The sequence below is a fragment of the Eupeodes corollae genome, chromosome 1 (genome assembly GCF_945859685.1).
Source record: "Eupeodes corollae chromosome 1, idEupCoro1.1, whole genome shotgun sequence".
Taxonomy (NCBI): Eukaryota; Metazoa; Arthropoda; class Insecta; order Diptera; family Syrphidae; genus Eupeodes; species Eupeodes corollae.
In genome coordinates, this window is record NC_079147.1 from 264,935,593 (window position 1) to 264,959,116 (window position 23,524).

Here is a 23,524-nt window from a genome sequence, read left to right on the forward strand (position 1 = left end):
CGTACTTTCGCGGATAGTCAGGTCGCTACCAAATATCTGGCACCTGTATCTACAAGCTCTTTAACAGTCCATAGCTGTCGAACATCTCTAATAGATTGACCTTTGGAGGATGCTGGACCAAAGAGACATTCCAAGAAATTGTAAGGCTAATGCATACCAATCGCTATTTTTAACTATTCCTAATGCAAGACGCTATGGAGAAGGCAAACATTACCACGTATCTTCTCACGAAAAACGCCTGGCCTACAATAGTTTTAAAGCGCTTAAGGTGCTTGCTGTCTATAAGCAGATCGCATATGAGCTGTTATAACCGGGCACTGTCCAATAGGAAAGCACGTCACGCTGCTAGGTGCATTCTCAAAAGACTTTTGCAGAAGCTATGTTGATGAGGAAGAGAAGGAAACAGTTTTTACCTCCTCTCTACCTGCCTTGCCTTAACTCAAAAACGCCAGAATTACCTAGGAGAACTTTTCCATTACTACATCACTCCATCACGGAAGCCATTTTAAACTAATCTAACCTAATAGCTACCATATCATAAAGTTTTTAATCTCTTCCGTAAACTTCTCATGTCCACAGAGTCACTCTATGAATTTCATATTAAGTCAATTTAGGTGTAGTTCTATTGTCTCTAAGAACTTTAAGAATAAGAAAAACTTAAATCATTTATTAGTTTTGAATTATTTACTAAAATGTTAGTTTGTAAACTTAAAACTAACAAAAATAAGTAACAAACATTTTTTAAATATTTATCAAACAAAAGAATACTTTTTTTTTAAGTTAACATCAACAAAATACATTAATGTATAAATACAAAATAATAATTTACAATGATAATAATTGCCAATGAAAATAATAATAATAATTAAAAATAAAACAAAAAGAAACTATAACAGAACATAAATAGAAATTAGTGAATTATATTAATAATAATTAAGAAATTGATTTCGCTTACAATTAAATTAAGATTGTATAACAAGATTTTAAATTCTTGAAGAAACGTTTTTCATTTTTCTTTCATACTCTGATTTATAAACTATTTTTTGAAAAGAAGGATTGCACCTGCTTTCGAAAAACAAAACCAAAAATTTATTTTGAAATCTTAATAAAATAAATACTTAACAATGAACAATTTAAGCAAATTTAATCTTAACACTATTCAATCATGTTAAATTGTAAACATGAGAATATAAGACCAAATATCTGAAAATACAAAATTTGTTGTGTTATAAATATGAAAATTATAAAATTTATATTTTTTACCATAATAACCGCAACGCCTATTGCCGAACCACCAATCAGTGCTGCATGATCTCGTACGTATACAGTTGTAATATTAAGACATCCCTGACTATAAAGATTGCTGATCATTGGAAAAAGTGCACATTGTTTGCGTTGTCCTCCAAATATCTCCTGGCAACATGATTCGGGAATTTGTCCGTAACGATTCCAATCGTGCCACGAGTCAACACCACAACATCTGAGACGCGTTTGTGTTTCATCCCAGGCTTGAGTGATGGCACGACGACTGCCATATTGACCAAGAGATGCTCTCATTTCCTGTTTTAAATTTGTAATCAAATAAATTATTAGTTTAAAATTCCACATACAACTATTTGAGTTTAATAGAAAGAGTTTACAGTTATTATTGATATGCAAAATAGATGTCTGATGGCAAAAAGGTGTGAAAAGTTCTACAATAGACGGCGGATATACGGCAAATATATATAATACATTAAGAATTATGAAAAATTACAGATGATTTCAAAAATGGTTTAATAATGTAAATATTTCTAACACATTTCTCAAATTAAGGTTCTTTTAAACAGACTTTTAAAGTATTTAAGTATTTTAAAAGTTCAGTACTTTCCAGTAGAAGTGATGTTACTTGTACATCAGTACTCTACGCTGAAAAATGGTCAATTAGAAGTATTTTACGAGTACATTTAATTTAAAGCAATAAGAAGTATCACGTAATTACTTGAGTGACACTTTCAAGTACTTTAAATGACAATTAATAGAGGAAAACTCAAGAAGTCTTTCGAAGTTCTGCAAAAGTTCTTTCTTACATTATTACCCAATATGTGCTACTTGTGATGAATTACTTGAAAATTCAGTTACTTAGAACTTGCAAATTACTATACTCGTAGAATAAGAGTGATATATCAGTTGGTGTTTTAGGAGCTTAAAAAGCTTGAGAAAAGTTATTATAATCTGGAAGATAATTTGATTACCTTAATTTTTTGAATACGATTGTTGCCATATTGAGGCCGCGGTAACGAGTTACTTGATTCATTCGATAAGTCTAATTTTTTACTACTTTTTCCTATAAATCTGGGCATATGGTGTCAATAGTCAATATTGGCTTCCTTTGCTTCAAGTTTTCTTAAGTTTGTCAACATAAAACAATGACTTAACATGGTTTCTTAAAAAGTAATCGAAAGTAATCAACAAAAGCGAACATAAATGTTTACCAAATGTGCGCACTATTTTTGTAGAATTTATTTTTTTTATGAAAAAGCGGACTGTTGTATTTTTATAAAAAAAAATACTCAATATCGAAAACAGTATTTTCTGTGAAATAAAAACAATTTGAAGGCATTATTTTTAATTTTTGAAAAGCTATTTGAGTCGAAAGTAAATTTTTAAAAAGTTTTAGTATTGTTTTTTAGGTTTTTATTATTTTGTAAAAAACTGTCAGTTCGATTTTTTTCAAAATTTTAGGGAATGTTGAAAACAATATTTATTATAAGTAAAAATTAAATAGAAGCTTTTATCTCAAATTTTTGAAAAGACATTTGAGTCAAATATTATTTTTTACTTGTTAATTTTTTTCGGTTTTTATTTTTTTGTAAAAAAAACTGTCATTCGATTTTTTTTAAAATTTTACTGAATGTTGAAAACAATATTTTTTGAAAGATAAAAGTAAACTAAAGCCAATATTTTAAAGTTTTGAAAAGACATTTGGGTCGGAAATCAATTTTTACCAACTTTTATTAATTTTTTTTTTGTTTTTATTTTTTGCAAAAAAAACTGTCGATTCGATTTTGCTCAACATTTTTCAGAATGTTGAAAACAATATTTCTTATAAGATGAAATTAGTTTGAAGCCTAAATTTCAAGTGTTTTGTAAAAATATTTGAATCGATATTCAATTTTTACCAACTTTGAGTAATGCCTTTTTAGATTTTTATATTTTATAAAAAAAAACTATCAATTCGATTTGTCTCAAAATTTTACCAGATATTAAAAACTTTATTTTTCGTTGCACATAATTATTTTGGAGATAAAATCATTTTGTATTCGTAAAATTTTCGAGGTGAGACATTTTTTTTTTAGTTTTTTTGATTATCTTTTTGGTATCACGGTACAATATATTATACTAAGTTTAATTTAAGTCTCTAGCGTTTTTGGTTCGTAAGATATTTAGGGTTCACCAAAATGTTAACTTTTTTTTAACTTCTATCGTAAGAAAAACCACCCTTTATGCATTTTTCTGCCTTATTATTTGTATAACAAAATTTATTTGAAGTCGATATCTCTTCTGGTTCTTGAGCTATGGACAACGAAAAAACGTCGCGAACGTACGTACACACGTACGCACAAACATCTTTCTAAAAATCTTTTATTTCAACTCTAGGGACATTGAAACGTCCAGAAATGTCCAAATTTTCAATTTGACAGATCGGACCCACTACAATAACTTCCTATGGGAAGTTAATAAGGACTGATGTTGCCGCCAGCATGTAAACCTTACCAAACAGTCAATTTTAATGGATAAAATAGTTATTCTTAAATGGCTTGAGGATTGTCTTCGCTTCAAATTTGCTTATTGGCGAATTCATTTAACCAGAAATGAGTGATGAAGCGTTGTTCTAGTCTTAAAAGATTTGAGATGAATTTCTAAGCCTTACTAAATAGAAATGTCAACACAGTTTGAAAATTCAACCGTCAAATCATACACAACACATTATTTTTCTAACTAAAAAGTTTGAATAAAATCTTTTAAGTGGCTTTTACTGTTACTTAAAGTCGAGATATATTTTATAAATAACCGTAACCACCGCCCCTGCCGTCCCGATAAATTTCGTTGAATTTATAATGAAATTAGGTAAATACTAGACCCACCTTTAAGCATGCGAGGTACGAAAAAAAAAAACGTTTGCGTATTTAATCGCTTTAAAATTTAAATTAAACTTAACTCAATCAACAAAAAAAATAACAAAAACTACAAACATACTTTTAATGACTTTTGAATCTATCTACACCAACATTAAATCATTTTAAATGTATTATTTAAACTAAAGTTGTTTAAAGTTGATTGAATTTGTTAAGACCCGCTAGGGCTATAAATAACAACACCTTTGGGCAATGCCCTGTCAATCAAACCTGATCTTATTTTAATCGTTCGTCAGTTATAAAAAAGTCTTTGAACTTGAAATATATTTGTATATACCAGACCATAATCGGATGGAAGCTTTGATGGTTCATATTTTGTGATGCATATACAAACAAAAATAAGATATTATAGTTTATATTTTTTGGACTCACCTGACGCATAGTTTGTGATACCTTCTCCCGGAAGACATATCCTAATATGCCTCCAATTAACATACTGACAAATATCAGAAATACAATTATGAAATACTAAAAATAGAAAAGAAATAAAATTGTATATAATATATTTAATTTAATTGTATCTCATTGTTTTAAGATTCATTTTCAAGGCGTATCAAATGAAAAAACAAAAAAAAAATTAAATAACTTTCAAAAATGTTCGAAAATACCCGTCCATTGAGATTTAAATCAATTGAAAAGTAATTATTCAAAAATATTGTCTTTATACTTACAGTCAATAAAAGGCATTTGACCTCCTTAGCAGCACCCATGCATCCAACAAATGAGAGAATACAAACACAAACTGATGTCACAATTAGAACATAAACAGCACCAGAAAAGATATTCGTTCCAAGAAGTTCATTCATAAAACTTTGATCGACTATGGTCCAAATTCCGAGGCAAAATACTACTAAGCCTCCTATCTGTTGGTAAAAATTATAGACATAACATTTTTAAAATGTAAGATAAGACTTACGAATATTAATAAGTTCGCTATGAATAAACTGTATTTAACGAACTGGCCGCAGCAATCCATACGAGAACCGAATCCCATGTTGCTGTCCTGAAAATTAAAAAAAAAAAAACATTTAAAATTTAATTACCTATACGAAAAGAAGTAGTTTTGATAATTTTAAAAGGTATTTTAGGGTGTGTTTGTTTTGTAAGACTGGTAAAAGAAAAAGGGAAACATTTTTTACTATTATAAAGTCTTAAGGGGTTGGAAATGGACTTTCTTCATATCACAAACAGTTTCTCAGATACAGCACTTCAAACATTTTAAAAAGACTCAGTGACTAACTGACCGGTCCTCAAAATTACTAAGCACTTCCCGACATTGTAGAATCTTAAAATTCAGCATAAGGCTTTGTGGTATAAAGAAAGGAAAAAAATTGTAATTTTTTATTTAGGGTGTGGTTTAAAAGAAATACTTTTGATTCTTGTAGAATAATGAAGCATAATGATGAAACGTTGATGTGTGTACAAAGACAAAGATTGAAAAGTGAATTTATACACTGGGGTGGTGTGGTATCAAGAGGACACAAGCATCCACATGTTTTTCTCAAAACCCACCTTTGTAATTGGAGATTGGGTTCTAACCCCAATTGAAAGTTGTTGGGGGTAAACGATTCTTACTAAGTCACCTAATCCAGACGCAAGCGGAGAAATAACAGTGATGGAATTAACGGTGGCTTCAACATTTCCAGTTAGGTTAAATGACTTAGTGAACACCTTATAGGGCTTTTACGAAATATGTGGAGCTCAGGCTTGTAGAAAGCGGTTAAAGCATGCCCGATGTGTTGAATATTATCATAGTTTGTCCAATAGACAAGAGAGGAGGATCTCTGAATTGACCCAACTACAGTAGCATTAGTCTCCTTAACGTCGCATATAAGATCCGATCGGCCGTATTTATGAACCTCAAAGCCGTTCGTCAACAACCTGATTAGACCATAAAAGTGTAACTTCAGACCATGAAAGTAGACTATTGAGCATTACGGCAGATCTCAGCAAAAACCTACTAACTTCAAATCGATACACACCATCTCTTTATCGATTTTAAAGCCTTTGCAAGCTTTCCAGAGCAATGTCTACTTTTGGCATCCGTGGCGAATGTACGCTGCTCTATCAAGGTCGGAAAAGATCTCACCGATGCGTTTGATGTCAAAACAAGATTTTAGAGCAAATGAAAGCTCTTCAAATCCAAACCCCTTGGGAAGGCGGCGGATTAGAGGGAGACCGGGACTCAGTTGGCGCACGCAGGTATGAAAGGACCTCAACCAACTTTCCGTGTAAATTTAGGAACCGAGCTGGCTGGAGATGCATGTTGGTTGAGGAACAGGTGCGTCCCGGGCTGTAGCGTCAACTTAAGGGAGTAAAGTAGGTCTGGTATCCACACACTTTACATATACATATATGTTATTTGAAATACAAAGTAAGAGACTTATATTAAATTTAATATTTTAAATTTAAGAGGCTTCGATTCCCAAACAAAAAGCAGTGAAATTTACACTGGGAACATTATTGTAAAAAAAGGATACAAACTTTACTGTTTGCAAAATGCCTGAGTAAGTAGGTCAGTAAAATTGATAGTGCTCATTTGGCTTGTGTATATTATCCACAAACATTTTTAAAGTAAACCATACTTAAGTTTTTTGTATATAGCAGAACTTGTCTCCATTTTTAAACATCTGTGTTTTTAGTTTGATCTCAGTTTAAATTATATTTAGGAACAAGCTTTAGTAGTACTATTAAAACAATTTAATTTGGCATCATATGTTTATTTTTTGAACTACTATTTCATTTCAAACTGCACCAACTATAGAGGAATCAGTCTACTTAACATCGCCTATACAATCTTCTCTGCCGTAATATGTGAACGTCTAAAGCCCATCGTCAACAACCTGATAGGTCCTTATCAGTGCGGTTTTAGACCAGGAAAATCCACAGTCGATCAAATATTCACATTACGGTAGATCCTGGAAAAAACCCAAGAACACAAAATCGACACCCACCATCTTTTCATCGATTTCAAGGCCGCATATGACAGCACATACATTGACGAGCTGTATATAGCCATTTCTAGTTTTGGCATCCCTGCCAAACTCGTCCGTTTGTGCGGGTTGACCATGGACAATTCACGCTATCTTTCAAAAGTCTGTCCAATTACTGGCATATGCTGATGACATTGACTTAATCGGAAGAACTCAGCGTGATGTCAATGGGGCTTTTGTGAGTATTGAGGCAGAGGCGGCAAAAATGGGTTTAACGGTTAATTAGGGCAACACAAAGTACATGCTGTCATCTAGAAAGGACATACAACACCGATGTCTTGGTCAAAACGGCACAATCGACAGACGTAACTTTGAGGTAGTCAAGGACTTCGTCTACGTAGGCTCCGCTGTAAACGCAGAAAACAACACCAGCGCTGAGATCAAACGCAGAATAACTCTTGCTAAGCGCTGTTTCTTTGGAATAAGAAAGCAATCGAGTGGTAAAGTCCTCTCTTGAGGGACCAAAGTGTTCCTATATAAGACCCTTATGATCCCCGTCTTGCTTTACGGTGCAGAAGCATGGACTATGACAAAAGCGGATAAAAGCAGCTTCGGTCGGTTCGAAAGAAAAGTTCTTCGTGTGATCTAAGGTCCCGTATGCATCAAATTGGAGTGGAGGAGAAGATGGAACGACAAGTTGAACGGGCTGTACAGCGACGTAGACTTAGCCAAAAGGGTAAAATCCCAACGACTAAGATTGCTGGGTCACGTAGAGAGCATTTAAAACAATGCTCCGGCCCGGAGAGTCTTCGAATCCACACCCACATGACAGCGCAGTAGAGGAACACCATCAGGTGGCGCGCACAAGTGGGAAGTGACCTCACCCAACTTGGAGCGTGAAACTGGAGACATCTAGCTAGGGACCGAGCTAGATGGAGAATTTTTTTGGGTGAGGCCCTAGGGCACACAGGACTGTAGCGCCACCTTAAGTAAGTAAGTATTTCATTTAAAAACCTAAATTGGAAAGAAAATTAATTAAACAGTTATCATCGTAACTTTTCTTTTTGTTAGTTATTTATATCTATGTTTTGCAGGATGATTTTTTGTTTAGTTCACACATTCAACTTTGTGTCATAATAATTCATTAATACTTATTGATACATTTTTTTATTTTTTATTTTTCTTTACACATGCAAATTTTAATGTTTACAAATCAATGTTCACGGTAACCTTAAAAACATTCGTATTTTTTGTTTTTAATTCGTTTACAAAAAAAATATTGCTCTCAATACCTACATTATAGCTCATTTTACATTTTTCAGTTTTATTGCTGATCAACCAAAAGAAAACGATACAAAATAAGTTCAAGAAATGCTTTTTTTTAAATTGGGTTAAAATATCAAACTTATAAGTGATGAGAATATTAAAATAAAATTAGAAACTAGGTATATGGATAATAATTTTATTTGATAGCTTTTTTTCACGGTTAGCAATTAGGCTTTGAATTTCAATACCGCCCTACCTATTACCTTACAGACAATAACCTCTCTGATATTGTGTCAAATTTTGCTTATAAACAAAATATGTTTACGGAATCTAGAATTTAAATGAGTTTTCTGGTATTTATTTTATTAATTCTTAAAATTCTTATTGTAACGCTGACCTAGGAATTATAATTGAAACACAAAACTTTAAAAAGACAGACAAAATTTGAACTCATTGTTTTTTTTTAATTTTTTGGTAGTGTTGTAGAATAAATTATCGCAGAATGAAATGTACTCAACCTCCTTTAAATGGCTTTGAGTATCATTCATTTATAAAGTTGTATAAGAGTCAAACATTCTATTTCTTATTTCTTTTACTTATTACTTTTTGTCAAAACATCATAAAATCTCCATCCCTGAACATTTAAAAATTTGTTCACATACTTTAAGAAGCTAGATATTCAAAACAATGTACACAATTTTTGTTTATGTCAAAACCTTTTTTACCAAACTACAAAAAAATATTATAGAGCATTTTTGAAAGATAAAAATACCACTAATTATGCTGTACCACAAAATTAAGTTTTGTTTCTGTTGCACAAATAAAAAAATAGCTTTTTCAAAGGACTAAGATGTCCTGAATTCTAATCTCGCCTGTAGAAATATCTCTTAAGAATAAATTGTATGATGAATTACTTATTGTATTCATTTATTATTTTATTTGAATCTATATAAAGTTTCGAGAAAAACTTGAATTTGATACACTCATAGTTTAAGAAAATACGTTTTGAACTAAAATTTTAGTGCTACTTTCGAATCTAGACTCCAATTTTAGCTTTTTACTCCAGTTTTAAAAATACCGATTAAAACATTATTTTCATATTTTCTAATGTTTTTCAAAAACTTTATATAATAAAATTATTTAGACAACAAACTTTTAAACCGTCTTGCCTATTTCTGTTGAAAACCATTTAAGCAAAAATGGTTTAGCGTTTCTTATAGATTTTTGTAAGACAGATAAATCAAAAGTCAAAAATCAATTTTTACGAACTTTTATTAATTTTCTTAGGTTTTTTTTTAAAACAATATTTCATATAAGACAAAATTAATAATCTCAGATTTTTGAAAAAATATTTGAGTAGAAAATAAATTTGTACCAAATTTTAGTAATGTTGTTTTAGGTATTTTATTTTATGTAAAAAAATCTGTAAATTATATTTTTCTGAAAATTTTACCGTCGTTGAAAACAATATTTATGTATAAGGCAACATTAATCTTAATCCATAATCTTAGATTTTTGAACAGATATTGGAGTAGAAACTCAATTTTTACGAACTATTAGTATATTTTTTGCTAAAAATATGTCGATTCCATTTTTCTCAAAATTGTACCAGATGTCAAAAACGTTATGCATTGTAGTACACAACTATTTTGGAGACAAAATTATTTTTTTTTGTGTTCGTAAAATATTTGAGGTGACAAAATAACAACTGACGTTTTTCACATCTGTCAAAAAATTGGTCTTTTTGAATAATAACCCAAAAAATAGAGTACTTCTTCTCGGAAGGGGCTTGAAAGTATGGTAAGTTTCTAATATCTGCAGCTACCAAATAATGTCCTTCCAATTAATTCAACTTTATTGCAAAGTTGACTGGAAAGTAAGTCACTATCAAGCCAATTCATCTTATGTCAAAATGAACATTAGTCATGTTTGGTCTTTCAACTGAGAGCTGAACTGTATTACTCTATGACTTATTTATTTTCTGCAGAATGCCATTTAATTTTTTTTGTAAAAGGTTTCCTTGCCAAATTTGAAAAGACATACGTAATAAATTGTAACTTTCCTGAGGAGTGTTTTGTAAACAATAACGTTTTTCATAGTTTTCGACCAATGAACGAAGGTAGAAGTTAATAAAGTAAAGTTCTAAGTTTGAAATGTATGACATTTAAAAAACTAACCAGCTGCCTTGGTCAAAATGTACGTTCAAAGAATGAAGTTGTATGCAAATGAAGTCCCTTATGTTGTCTCAACATACCCATTGTTATTGGGGCCTTATTACAAAAAAATATATATTTTCTCATTTTTAACGCCACGAATCTTGAAAGATATCAGTTTGGTCATTAAAACTCTAGACAAGCTCATTGCCTTGTTCTATTTCAAATTCTTGCATAACTTCTTAATACATCATTTATGAGTCTGTCTAAAATGCACAATACACATTGTCTTCATTTCAAGGCTATTTTTCATTATAGACACCTAAAAAAATTGACAATCAGTCTTCTTTTTTTAAGATATTTATGTGACCCTGCTTTAAAAAAGAAAAATAGTGTTATTCATAACTTCTTCACAATGAATGTGTTATTCCCTAAAAAAGTAATTAGCATCATTTTCAGAAGAGTAAACACAAAATGCCATGTGCTTTACGATATTAAGCTGCGAATGTGACAATTCTACTTTGAACGGAAATACCCCAGATACGAGCAGAGTAGACAGATAGGGTCGAGTATAACTATGACTTAATGACTTTACATAACTCATACGTTGTACGATGATGACGATGGGTTAATAGGTCTCTAATAGGAGCTTACCGGACATACAATTCATTGTAATCTTTTCACTTGCAATTTTTTGTTTTGTTTGTTCCTTATAAACGATAAAAAATTAAAAAAGAGTGAAAGTTTTAAAGTACTTATATGATCAAAATTGACATAAACAACTATGATGAGCATGGGGCATTGTCCAGACCATGTCCATTATGTGAACCTGTCTTCACATACAGATTATGTTATGAGAAATCTTAAATACAAATTATTAAGAGGATGAGTGGGAAGTAATTTATAAGTATTATTGTATAGGGTGTTTTTTTTAGCTGCACTGAAACTCTCGATGATTGTTATTTATACTTATAAGTGCTGAGAATATCAAACTGTGTTGACATTTCTCTGTAGTATGGTTTGTTAAGAATTATTTGTTGCCAGAAGAAAGTTTTACATTTTTAGAAAAATTATTATTAGCAAATCCGAAGTTATGTAGAACACTTTTACAGAGGAGTTGTGTCTTGTGATTGAGGACATTGTCATACATGGTGCATGGCGGCATCCATGGTAGTTAACTGTTCCAAACGGAGGATGCAGCTGCCGTTCCCGTGTATGACAAGCTCTATCGAGCCAAGTTGACAGATTTTTCAAAAATTAGTATCTAAACATTGACGACACATGGTTCCTTCTTGTTAAATGGCGTGTTTTATCATAAATTAATTGCAAAATCAGTTCGTCAACTTTTCTTATTTACAGAAGTGGTCCTTCTACCTGGTGCCCTTGTTCGTGTGATTTAACGAGTCTCAATTACATTTTATTTATTGTAAAAGGCAGTGAAGAATTGGGGGACATTTTTCCAAAAAAAAAAAAATACGACATGAGCATATATACAATAATACCAAATTTAATCGAGCAATGATTATATCTTGCATTAATAATTTCCAAAAGGAAGTTAATGCAATCGTTTCGATTTGTCGAATTGAACATTTTGACTATTTCTCGAAGTTTCAAGGTCAAAAATAAAAGGTTTTTAGAGAGATGTCTGTGTATGCGTATATGAATCTTTTCTAGATAAAATCATGAGTCTTTGGAACCTGCTAAAAGTTGGTGTAGAAAGATTAATAAGTCTTAAACGATTTTCATAAGGTGGTAAGAATAGATTTTTACCCCAAAGAAGACCGCGGAGTGCAAGTCTGCCTTGTACAGATTCAATTCTTTGAGAGCGAGAAAAGGTGGTGTTATAAAGTGTAATAAAGGTGGTATAAAGAGATTTAGTTACATAGGAGTTCGAGAATTCTTTACACAAAGGTTTGATGAAGTAAGGGATGAGAGCTTGCCTTCTTATAGCTACATTGAAATTTGTGTCGCACTAATTCTGAAACTACATTGAAATTTGTGTCGCACTAAGTCTGAAATGAGTCAAGATCATTTTGGAGTAGGACAGAATCAGATGGAATAGAAATAACCTTAGATATTAACATGTCATCAGCGTAAAAAAAGATAGTTGAATTATCAATGGCATTTAAGCTCGTTGATAGTTAAGACAAATAATAAGGGATCAAGGTGGCTCCTTTCAGGGACTCCTGAGTTTGCATAAAAATGGAATCGGATTGAGAACCTCAAAACAACTATACATCGGCTACTCTAAAGGAACGATCTGAGCCATGAAATAAATAATGGTGGGGCTTTAAGTTTAAAATTATTAATTTGGGTCCTGATTTTATTTAAGACTTTACTAAAGTAGTCCACTTTATTTTCTTTCTAATTTGTTTAGAATTTTGGACACAAATTCAGTAAGATTAGTTTTAGTGGATCTGACTTTTAAGAAACCATGTTCTTGAAAAGAAAAATCGGTCTGTAATTGAGAGAGGGTCGTAGACAATGCTTTCGGATATCTGGGAATTAGAGTAAGCTTGACTATGGGCCTGTAGTTCGAAACATTATTTTGCTTCTTTTCTATGAATAGGAAAATAAAGGAATACTTCCAAAGCTGTGGGAAGATAGCTTGAAATATGGAAAGACGAAACAGTACTAAAAGAGTTATACATAAGGAGTTAGCACACTTTTTTAAAAATATTGCAAGTGCAGGAGAGAAATCATCTTTAAGTAGACTTCAAAATGGTTACTGTAAGATTGGCTAAAAAATGAGTTTTGTAAAAGTATTAGGGTCGATAGATGTCACATCGTTTAATTTAAACAATGAAAGGAATGTATCGGATTTACTAAGGTCCTCAGACCTGTTAATTCCGTCGGGAACCCTTTAAGGGGCATAGAGCCTCTACTACGCCTATGCTCCATCGAGTACGGTTTATGGAGATGTGTTTCAGCTCCCTCCAGCTCTTGTCTAGTGACGCTGATTCCGCCGCGACTGTCCTGCGATATGTGCTTCTCGATCGTCCAGCTCTTCTTTCTTTCTTCTTGTGTGAGCGTATACCACTGCATTGCTTGGCCTGCAATGCAGTCGTTACCTTTTCGAAGCCTATGCCCTATCCATTGCCACTTAAATTGTTGACGGATCGTGAAATCGTGGCTCGTGTTGTTACGTTGGACTGTATCTGTACGCAATCTTAGGGTAGGTATCATTAAGTTGTGGTCACGGGCAAGTCCCATATCGGCACCTTTTCTTTTTCGTACATCCTAGAGACTGCTTCTAAATTTAAAATTGGCGTTGCAGAGTTCAATGAACCTCTCACCATTATCATTGCAAACCTATCGAATTTACGTTTATAAATTGGTAGAAGCGTCTGTGATCCGTAATCAGGCTGTCTTAAATTGGTCAATATATTCTAGATAAAGGGATTCAGAAACAGATAAAAACCTGCATTGAGTTTGCTGTTAGAGAAATCAACGCCAAACCTGCTTTTCAACTATGTTTTCCATCTTTATTTTTGGGCATTTCGAAGGCTTTGTAGATTTTTATTTTAGCAGGAAGGGTTTTTTTCGTGGTACTTATGTAACGAATTGAGCCAGACATTGGTAAACAAACATATAGAAAAATTCCAGGGCGACATCTATTGAGGTGTTGTTAGCGAAGAACGAATTTAAATCAATTTTGTTGATTAGGCTATTAAATAAAGCGCTGTTAGCACCGAAGCACTATAGCAATCAAGTAAAAAAATTAGGGCAAAAGGGCGGTAGAATTGGTCAAGGGAAGATATTAAATGAGCAAAAGAATTAAAGGCATCTGAAGAGAAAATTAAGTCGAGTGGTTGTTGGTAATGCTACTGACTTGAAATAAACCCAAGTCAGAAAATTTGTCAATAAGCAAGATTTTAAGAGGAGGAATTAGTTAGTGCTAATAACATTTCATTATCCGATGGACTCCATTGTAATTTTGAAAAGTTGAAGTCACCAACAATAATTAAATTAACGAGAACAAGTTAATATGCTCGGATAGGTTGAAAGGGACGAATATAGACAAATAAACAAAAACATGTATGGCCTCCAAAATAAGTTCAGATATCAAAGGATAACACTTTTGAAATCTGTCAAAAAAACAAAACATACAAACTATTGCAAAAAGTTGATAAAAATTAACTATCTTGTCGACAATCAAATATATTGCCATCAAAATAAGTTCACCTTATGAAAGGATTGTTTTTGACATATAGTAAATTTTTTAGAAAAATCACTACAAAATTTTGTAAAAACTAATTTTCGACTCGAATGTCTTAAGAACAAATAAACTCAAAACTATTTTATTTTATACAAAACATTACAAGACAGTTTTCTTTAAAAAATCGGTATATTTGTATAAGAATTTAAAACTTTCAAAAAATTGTAAAAAAAAAGGTTTACGACAGAAATTTGGCGAAAAACAGATATTGAAATCAAACTTTTTTTATCATATGGTAATAAAAATGGTTTTCGATGCAAGTATTATGAGAACAAAGAAAGATATTGATTTAACCTTATTTTATGTTATCCAAAAATTTGATATTAATAATTTGTTAAACTTTTAGAAAAATTCACACACATTTTTCATTTTTATTTTCCAAGTTAAAAAAAAAACACCAGGCATATGTATCTTATCCAAAAGGCTGTGTTTTTAAATAAGCCCTTTACAATATTCACCGCAGTCCTACACCTCTTTTGCTGTTCCCAAGCTAGTGCGTAGAGGAGTTATTGAATTTTTGAAAGCCATGATTTTCAGATTTTCAAGTGGGAGTAATGAACCTCTTTTTTCCGCTTTAACATGATCAATTCGTTCGACCGACGAAATAATAGTTTCGTCTATAATCAAAAACCTAAACACAATTTTAGAGGTCATAACATCAATGAAGATGATGAAGGCGCAATTAACAAAAAAACAAAAGTTAAGCAATATTTAGGTACTAAAGCATTCACCACACATCAAATTACTTGGAGCAATGACATGAATACTTCATTTGACTTCAACTGGGTTTTCTCACACAGAATTGTTGTTGTTGAAATTCTTGAGAGGTATTTACTGTCAGTCTCATTGTCTGTAGGTAGATAGAAAAAATCTATCTAATGAGGTAAGAAATACAAAATTTAGGAATGTAGGATGTACATTTTATTATGAGCTCAATTAACACACCATCCGTACACAATACCTTTCTGATGACTGTCTCGGTCTGTACAGGTAATTCTGACTCTGGTGTAAATTCTGAAGTCTTTTAATTATAACAATTGAATCTCCGGGTTTACACTTAACGACGACGTGATGTGACGTGACGACGACGTTTCAGAGGTGTAAAACCAAGTGGAACTTATAATAACATCAGTCATTTATATTAACACATCGAATAGCATTGAAGTTATTTGTGACTTATGTTTTTTTAACTCGATTGTATGTTTTCTGTTGTTGCCTTCGTTTGTAGAATGTGTCGCAATAGACCTCTGGAAATTCACACAAAGTCTAAGTGTAAAAAGGTAGAGGAGAGGTGTAAGTCTAACCATAACTTTAGATATGAATCTGATGTTTTTTGAATGCAATACAATTGCTGTAAGAAAAATGCATTTGGTTTTGTTGCAAGTGGAAGTTTTATATTTATGGTTTCTATCAACAAAATCTGTAAACAATTTTTGTCGTCGCTCGTCGTCCGTCAGTAACGTGTGTCGTTCTTTTTTTTTTTTTGGTTGTCACTTTACAAATTTGTAATTCGATCGTTTTCAAGTTTCCATCATATCGTCATGTAAACTGGGTCAGGGTTAATTGATGTTACTTATTGTGGTGGCTTTACATCGTCCATAGTACAATGAACACACTTTATAAGTAATAAAATTATTATTGTGAGTACCTACTTTCATTTTCGAAGCATGTTTCGTTACTCAATGAAAAAAATTAAGATGCAAATTTTTGTGAAAAAAAATATAAATACGCACCCGAACGAAAAATATAAAATCAAGATAAGATTAAAATAATTGTTTCTCATTTATCATGTAATAATCGGTTAGGTATACAGGAAGGGGCTTACACAGTTATGAATGGGGCTTGTAGGTTTTTATTTTCAAGTTTTAATATTCCTGGGATTTTGAGTATATTTAACTTTTCTGTTACTTTAACGATGAGAACTATTTTAAACTTTTTTACACTTAAGAAGTTATTTTAAATAGTTGTAATTTTGGATATGAACATTTGTTATCCCCATATAACCCACAATCAAGGGAATATTACTGCACTCATTATGCAGAGACAGAGTGTGAGTACTAGGAAAGGAAGAGAGGTTTTAAAAGGAGATGCCGGTGCACATTTGTTGTGAATTCCTGAATATTGCAATGACTGGGAAAAACAGAGTGCATTCCACATTCGAATAGTACAACTAAAGAACTAATCTCTGTTTTTGAGAGTACGACCGAAATTGGGTTCGAGGGTATAACGATGAGCACTTCTAGAACCACGGTTGAACTATTTAGGAGGAGGAATTCAGCTGGCATCTAGATCATTAACCATTAACAAAAAAAACGTAAAAAGGGGTGGGATAAGAAGCCTTACGACGATATTCAAGGAAGTGAATGAACTAATGATAATATTATCAACAATCAATTTAAATGTTCTTAGTTCAATACTGTCCAAGAGACTTACGAGGTAAGTTGCAGGAGCAACCACCCAGGGATGGGAGTTATACTCAAGCTTTGGATTGGACGTATATAAGTCTTCTATATAACAGCCTGATCAGAAGGGGAGGCACATTTCTTGTATCGCCTAAGGAAGTCCAAACACCTACCGGAATTTTAGCCAACTTTTTCAAAAAATTGTACTGTCACTAAAATTTAATGTGGAGAAGTGTGTGTCGAATATCTTTACAGCATGATATATATTATAAAAAAAGAGGCTATGATGCGACCCACACTGATAACTTCTCATCTCGTCTGGCGACTTGTCTTGTTTAAAAGTTTGTAGGTTTTCGTCTTTTGTTAAAAAAAGTTGTCAGTTGAATTATTTTTAAAAATTTTAAAATTACCAATAATATTTTTCATATAAAGAAATAGTTCAGCTTGAAAATTTAGTTTTGTTAAATAGATTTTTAGTCGCAAACAATTTTTTAACAATTTAAGTAGCGTTTCTTGAATTTTTACAAATTGGATGAATGAAATTAATTTGAGAGATATCAAGAACCGAACATCAATTTTTACCAAATTTGCGTACTATTTCTTGTAGACCTTATTTTTTATGAAAAATCGGACTGTTGGAAACAATATTTTCTTAAAAGCTATTTGAGCCGAAAGTAATTTTGGACCATGTTTTAGTATTGTTTTTTGTTAGGTTTTCATCTTTTGTAAAAAAAAACTGTTAATTAGATTTTTATCAAAATTTTACTCAATGTTGATAACAATATTTCTTATAAGTGAAAATTTGTTGGAAGCCATAATCTCAAATGTTTGAAAAGATATTTGTGTTGAAAATCAATTTTTACTAACTTTTGTTAAATTTTCTTTTAAGTTTTTATTTTTTGTAAAAAAAACTATCATGTCTTTATTTTTCGTTGCACAAAATTGTCTTGATATTAAATCATTTTTTAATAGTAAAATTTTCCAAATAAAATATCACGTATCAACATATAATATAACATCTAATTCAAGTCTTTAGCGTTGTTTCGTGAGATATTTAGGGTTAACTAAAATCTTCATCTTTTTTAAACTGCTATAGCAAAAAAAACACACACACAGTTTTCCTGAGAGCCCTTTCTTCATCTTTCTGCAATATTATCTATATAACATTTTTTTTTTTTGAAGTCGATAAATCTACTCGTTTTTGAGCTATGGACGACGAAAAAACCATACGCGAACATACGGACGTACGAACGTACGTATGCACGCACGCACAGACATCTTTCTAAACATCTTTTATTTTGACTCTATGGACCCTGAAGCGTCGAAAAATGTCAAAATTTTCAATTCGACAAATCGGACTCATAACAATAACTACCTACCTATGGGAAGTTAAAAATCAATCAAATCAAATTCAAATCAATCGAATCAAATTGTATATTTTAAAACGTGACGTGATACCTGATATAATTTTGAAAAAAAAATAAACTAACGTGTTTTATAAATAAAAAAAAAACTGAGAACAAAAATAATTGTCACCTCGAATATTTTACGAACAAAAAATAATTTGATCTCCAAAATAAATGTATTCAACGAAGAATAATGTTTTTGACATACATTTTGAGAAAAATCGATTAAAAGAAATAAAAACCTTAAAAATCTTAACTAAAACTGGGGAAAATTAATTTTCGACTCAAATATCTTTTCAAAAATTAAAAAATTGGCTTTAAATAAACTTTAATAAGAAATATTGAAAATAATCCAGCAGTCAATTTGTTATAAAAAATTAAAATCTGCAAAAAAAATACAAAACATTGGTAAAAATTGATTCGATTCTCGATATCACGTATATACTTAAGAGTATTAACTTCAAAAAGATTTAATTCTGTGATAAATTTTTGTTGTTAACTTAATGATCTTAAAAGATTCAATCTGCATTGTTTTATATAATAAATACAAATATCAGACATCCTTGGTAAAATTGGGTTACGTCTGAAAATCTCGTTAAAAAAATAGATCTTAAAATCAAACTATTTAATCATATGCAAAATAATGTTTTTATTTTTTAGAAAAAATTTAAATGACAAATTTTTTAACGAAACACGAAAACCTACAAAAATAGCAAAAACAAATTGATAAGAAATATTTCGAGTATATAAGGATAACAAATTGTTTAAAATACTTATCTCATACAAAATATTGTTAAGAATATCTTTTTAAAGTTTAATCAAAGACAACAAATCGACAAACGAGAGGTTACGTTATCAGGTGAATCGCATCCCAACCTCTTTTTTAATTTAAATGGTTATTCTCTTCTCTACAAGGACCCCCAACACGTAATGATAACTCCAATTTGGTGTCCGTGGAAACTTGTTCCTAATCTTTTTTGACTTTAAAGAATGTTTTGGCTAAGAAAAGTGTGAAAACCATTTTCATAAAATGTTTACTAAATATTCAGCACAATATTTTATAACAGGTAAATGAATTTAAAATTAACATATTCGACTCGAAAAACTGTGGTTTATTAAAAAAAGTGTTGTTTAATGGTTTTAATTTGTTGTTAAAACGCTGCAAATGTAAAAAAGCCTTCATTTTTTATAGTACAAAATTATTTTCAAGGTAATATTTTGTTTGTTCTTAAAATTAAACTCAAAATACATTTCTTTTCAGTTTTTTTGATTTATAAAAAAAATGTAAAGTCCTCTCTCGAGGGACCAAAGTGTAGCTCTATAAGACCCTTATCATCCCGTCCTGCTATACGGTGCAGAAGCATGGACCATGACAAAAGCGGATGAAAGCACCTTGGGTCGCTTCGAGAGAAAAGTTCTTCGTGTGATCTACGGTCCCGTATGCATCGAAGGGGGATGGAGGAGAAGATGGAACGACGAGCTGTACGGGCTGTACAGCGACGTAGACTTAGCCAGAAGGGTAAAAGTCCAACGACTAAGATGGCTGGGTCACGTAGAGCGCATGGAAAACAATGCTCCGGCCCGGAAAGTCTTCGAATCCGCACCCACAGGACAGCGCAGTAGGGGAAGACGAATCAGGTGGCGGGCACAAGTGGAAGGTGACCTCACCCAACTTGGAGCGTGAAACTGGAGACATCTAGCTAGGGACCGAGCTAGATGGAGAAGTTTGTTGGGTGAGGCCCTAGTTCACACAGGACTGTAGCGCCACCTTAAGAATAAGAAGAATAAATTTTTTTGAATTCGTATCAGTTTTGAATCAAAAATAAAGTGTGTAGAATTAAACTGTTTGAAAAGCCCAACCAAACAAGGAATAAAAAAATGTATTACGAACATATAACCATTTATTTCTGAAGAAGTCATTAAGGTTCTATGTTTTTTAAAATTTAATTTGATGTAAACATATGTAAGAAAATAAAAACAAGTAGAGCTTCATAAGAGGACTTTAAAACCGAAAATATTGTGTTTTCTTCATTGTTTTGAAAACATTGAGTGTTATGTTGAAAATGATAAATATTCTAACATCTGATCCTGTTTTAAATTTTATTTTATTTAAATTACAAATTTGGTTTGCAAACAGAAAACAAATTATGTTCGACATTTTATGAAACTAACACCCTACATATTTCTTGGCCTTCATATTATTACACTTTTACAATTACATATTTAATACTAAAAGGGGTTATACAGCACTCCAGCCAAAATTTATTGTAAACAATGTATTTCAAAGGTAAACAAAAAACACTTATAAAAACATAATATTTTACAGACCTTAATAAAACATAAACATCAGGAAATTTATAAAATAAATTATGTACATAGAGCGACAGAAGGAGAAATAAAGCTGGTTCAAAAAATGAAACCAAAATTAGAGTTAAATTTAATACAAAATTGCGTTGGGTACTTGAATTCGCCTGTTGTTATGTGACGGTTACGCAGTATTAAATATACTGCAAAGAATTGTCAATTTAAAAAAAAAATTATAAGTCAACCCTGGAAAAGAGTTTGGTATTTTAACATTTAGAACCAGTAAAGTTGGAAACGATAAAACAACGTGTTTATTTTTGAACGATATTTAAGATATGAGGAAAAGTTTTTTCCGTCGATGTTATTTATTCTGAAATTGCATACACAAATAATTAATTTGCCAGCTTAAGTTAAGTGTGAAAAAATGTGTTCGGAACCGAAAAAAACACATTTTTCAAAGTTATTATAGTACAAAAATATGCTTATTAATGCCAACTTCTAGTTTAAACTCAACTTCAATAGCAAAACGTTTTGTTTTAATTGACCTATACTAGATTCAAGTTTATGAATCTAAAATGAAGCTTGGATCATTGGATTAATTGATAAATTTTCTCTCTGACAACATATTGTGAAATAAGTTATCCAATAATAATTACTATCTTGAATTTGAATGAGATATTAAAACATTAATAAATATATACACACGTATTATGTTTTCAATCAAAATTCACAAGGATGCAAATAGATCTCTAAGTTTTATAAATAATATTATGAAACTAGAATGTTAGAAGTGCAACAATAATGTGTTTACTGCGGCGAACTGTTAAGAATATTAGATTAAAGATATTTCAAAGGCGGTTCTATTCAAAATGCTTATGAAATTCATATTCAATTCATATGAATTGAACATTACATATAATTAGTTTAAAGGTGTGCATACTAAGTATTTATAACTGATGATTAATTTGATTTGAATGCATCCAATTTTCAAACGCATTTATGTTAAAACCAAACTGTTTGTGATGCATATCTCGAAAATGAAAATTGATATTTTCGCTTTTTTAAAGGTCGAATTCTTGACAAAATTCTAGTTTTAAAAAAACCATTCAGAAGGAAATTAGAACAAAATTTAAATTAATTGGTGTGGTCGTGGGCCTCAACCAACTTGCGTCTCCAGCTGTTTCCAATTTCGCACGCCAAGTTGGTTGAAACCTTCACCCACCTGCGTGCGCCACCTGAGTCGCGGTCTTCCTGTACTGGTGCCTTCCTACGGGATTGGATTCGAAGACCTTCTGAACTTGACGTCAATTCGCTCCACATAACCCAGCCATCTAAGTATTCGGACTTTTATTCTTTTAACCAGGTCAGTGTTATGGGAGACCTCAATGCTAAGGTTGGCTGTAACAACAACGGGCTAAGGCATGTGATGGGTGCTCACGGATTCGGCAATTGCAATGATAATTGTGAGATGTTCTTTGACTTCTGCCTTGTGATTGGTGGCACTATGTTTGAGCACAAACTTTGTCATACAATTAGCTGGGTGTCGACGGACAGGCAAGCGTCTGCCAACCAAATTGACCACTTCGCGTTTAGTCGACGCTTTAGAAGCAGTCTCTTAGATGTACGAAAGAAAAGAGGCGCCGATATGGGACTTGCCCGTGACCACCACTTAGTAATAGCTACCCTAAGACTACGTACAGCTACAGTTCGAAGATCCAACGGAACAACACGAGCCCCGTTGAAAGAAGTAGACGGTACTGTGATAAATTCGGCGGATGAGCAAGTTAGAAGGTGGAAAGAACACTTTTCCTTGATTTTAAACCGAGTGTTTGCAAACAACGTGCAGCCGATACCTTCTGAAGCACCTGAAGTAACTAATCCCTGAATCCGCACCGCACCTCCCAGTAAAGATGAGATCGTTGCCGCAATCAAGCACTTATAAACAACAAAGATAGGTAGGACTTGATGGAATTCCCGCAGAGCTTTTACGAGCAGCGCCAACGTCATCAAGCGAACTGCTTCATCCGCTCATAAAAGAAGTCTGGACCACCGAAAGCTTCCCCCATGAGTGGAAGAAGGGAATTATCGTCAAGCTTCCAAAAAAGGAGATTTTAAAAAGTGCGAAAACTGGAGAGGAATCTGCGTTCTACCAGCCGTTGTCAAATAGTAGCAAAAGTCATACTGGATAGCATCAGAGAACACCTTGAGGCCACACTCGATGCCGAACAAGCAGGATTCAGCGCTGAATCCTCCTGTATTGATCATATTAACACCCTGCAGATGATTATTGAACAGTGCGTTGAATATTGATCACAACTACACCTGCTGTTCATCGACTTCGGGAAGGCCTTTGATAGCGTTAACAGTGAGTTTATCTGGCTAGCTTTACGGAGGAGAGGCATCCCAGAAAAACGAATAGCCATTATTAAAGCAACATATGATGGATCCAAGTGTGTCACGTTCTGCACGATGGTAGGTTGTCAGATGATTTTTAAATCTGAAGCGGAGTCAGACAGAGCTGTATTGTATCGCCAATATTGTTTTTGTTGGTGATAAGCGATGTACTGCGCTCAGCTCTGTCGGGTAGTGGAGGGATCCAATGGACTTTGACATCCTATTTAAAGCATTTGGATTACGCGGACGATGTTTGTTTACTCTCTTAT

The 23,524-nt window shown here is 32.3% G+C and overlaps 1 protein-coding gene across 6 annotated transcripts in view; it reads right to left on the bottom strand.

Moving 5' to 3' along the window:
• Window positions 1–662: 662 nt before the first annotated feature.
• Window positions 663–23,524, bottom strand: part of LOC129941608 (CD151 antigen) — a 34,657-nt gene continuing 11,795 nt past the window's right edge. For all 6 annotated transcript variants that reach the window (XM_056050280.1, XM_056050279.1, XM_056050284.1 and 3 more), the window contains 5 exons: window positions 5,095–5,181; window positions 4,850–5,041; window positions 4,551–4,646; window positions 1,264–1,560; window positions 663–1,203 (listed from right to left, as the gene is read on the bottom strand). In XM_056050280.1, coding sequence (XP_055906255.1) covers window positions 1,156–1,203; window positions 1,264–1,560; window positions 4,551–4,646; window positions 4,850–5,041; window positions 5,095–5,172 — 711 coding nt within the window. In that variant the 5' untranslated portion in view covers window positions 5,173–5,181 and the 3' untranslated portion in view covers window positions 663–1,155. The remainder of the gene's footprint in view (window positions 1,204–1,263; window positions 1,561–4,550; window positions 4,647–4,849; window positions 5,042–5,094; window positions 5,182–23,524) is intronic.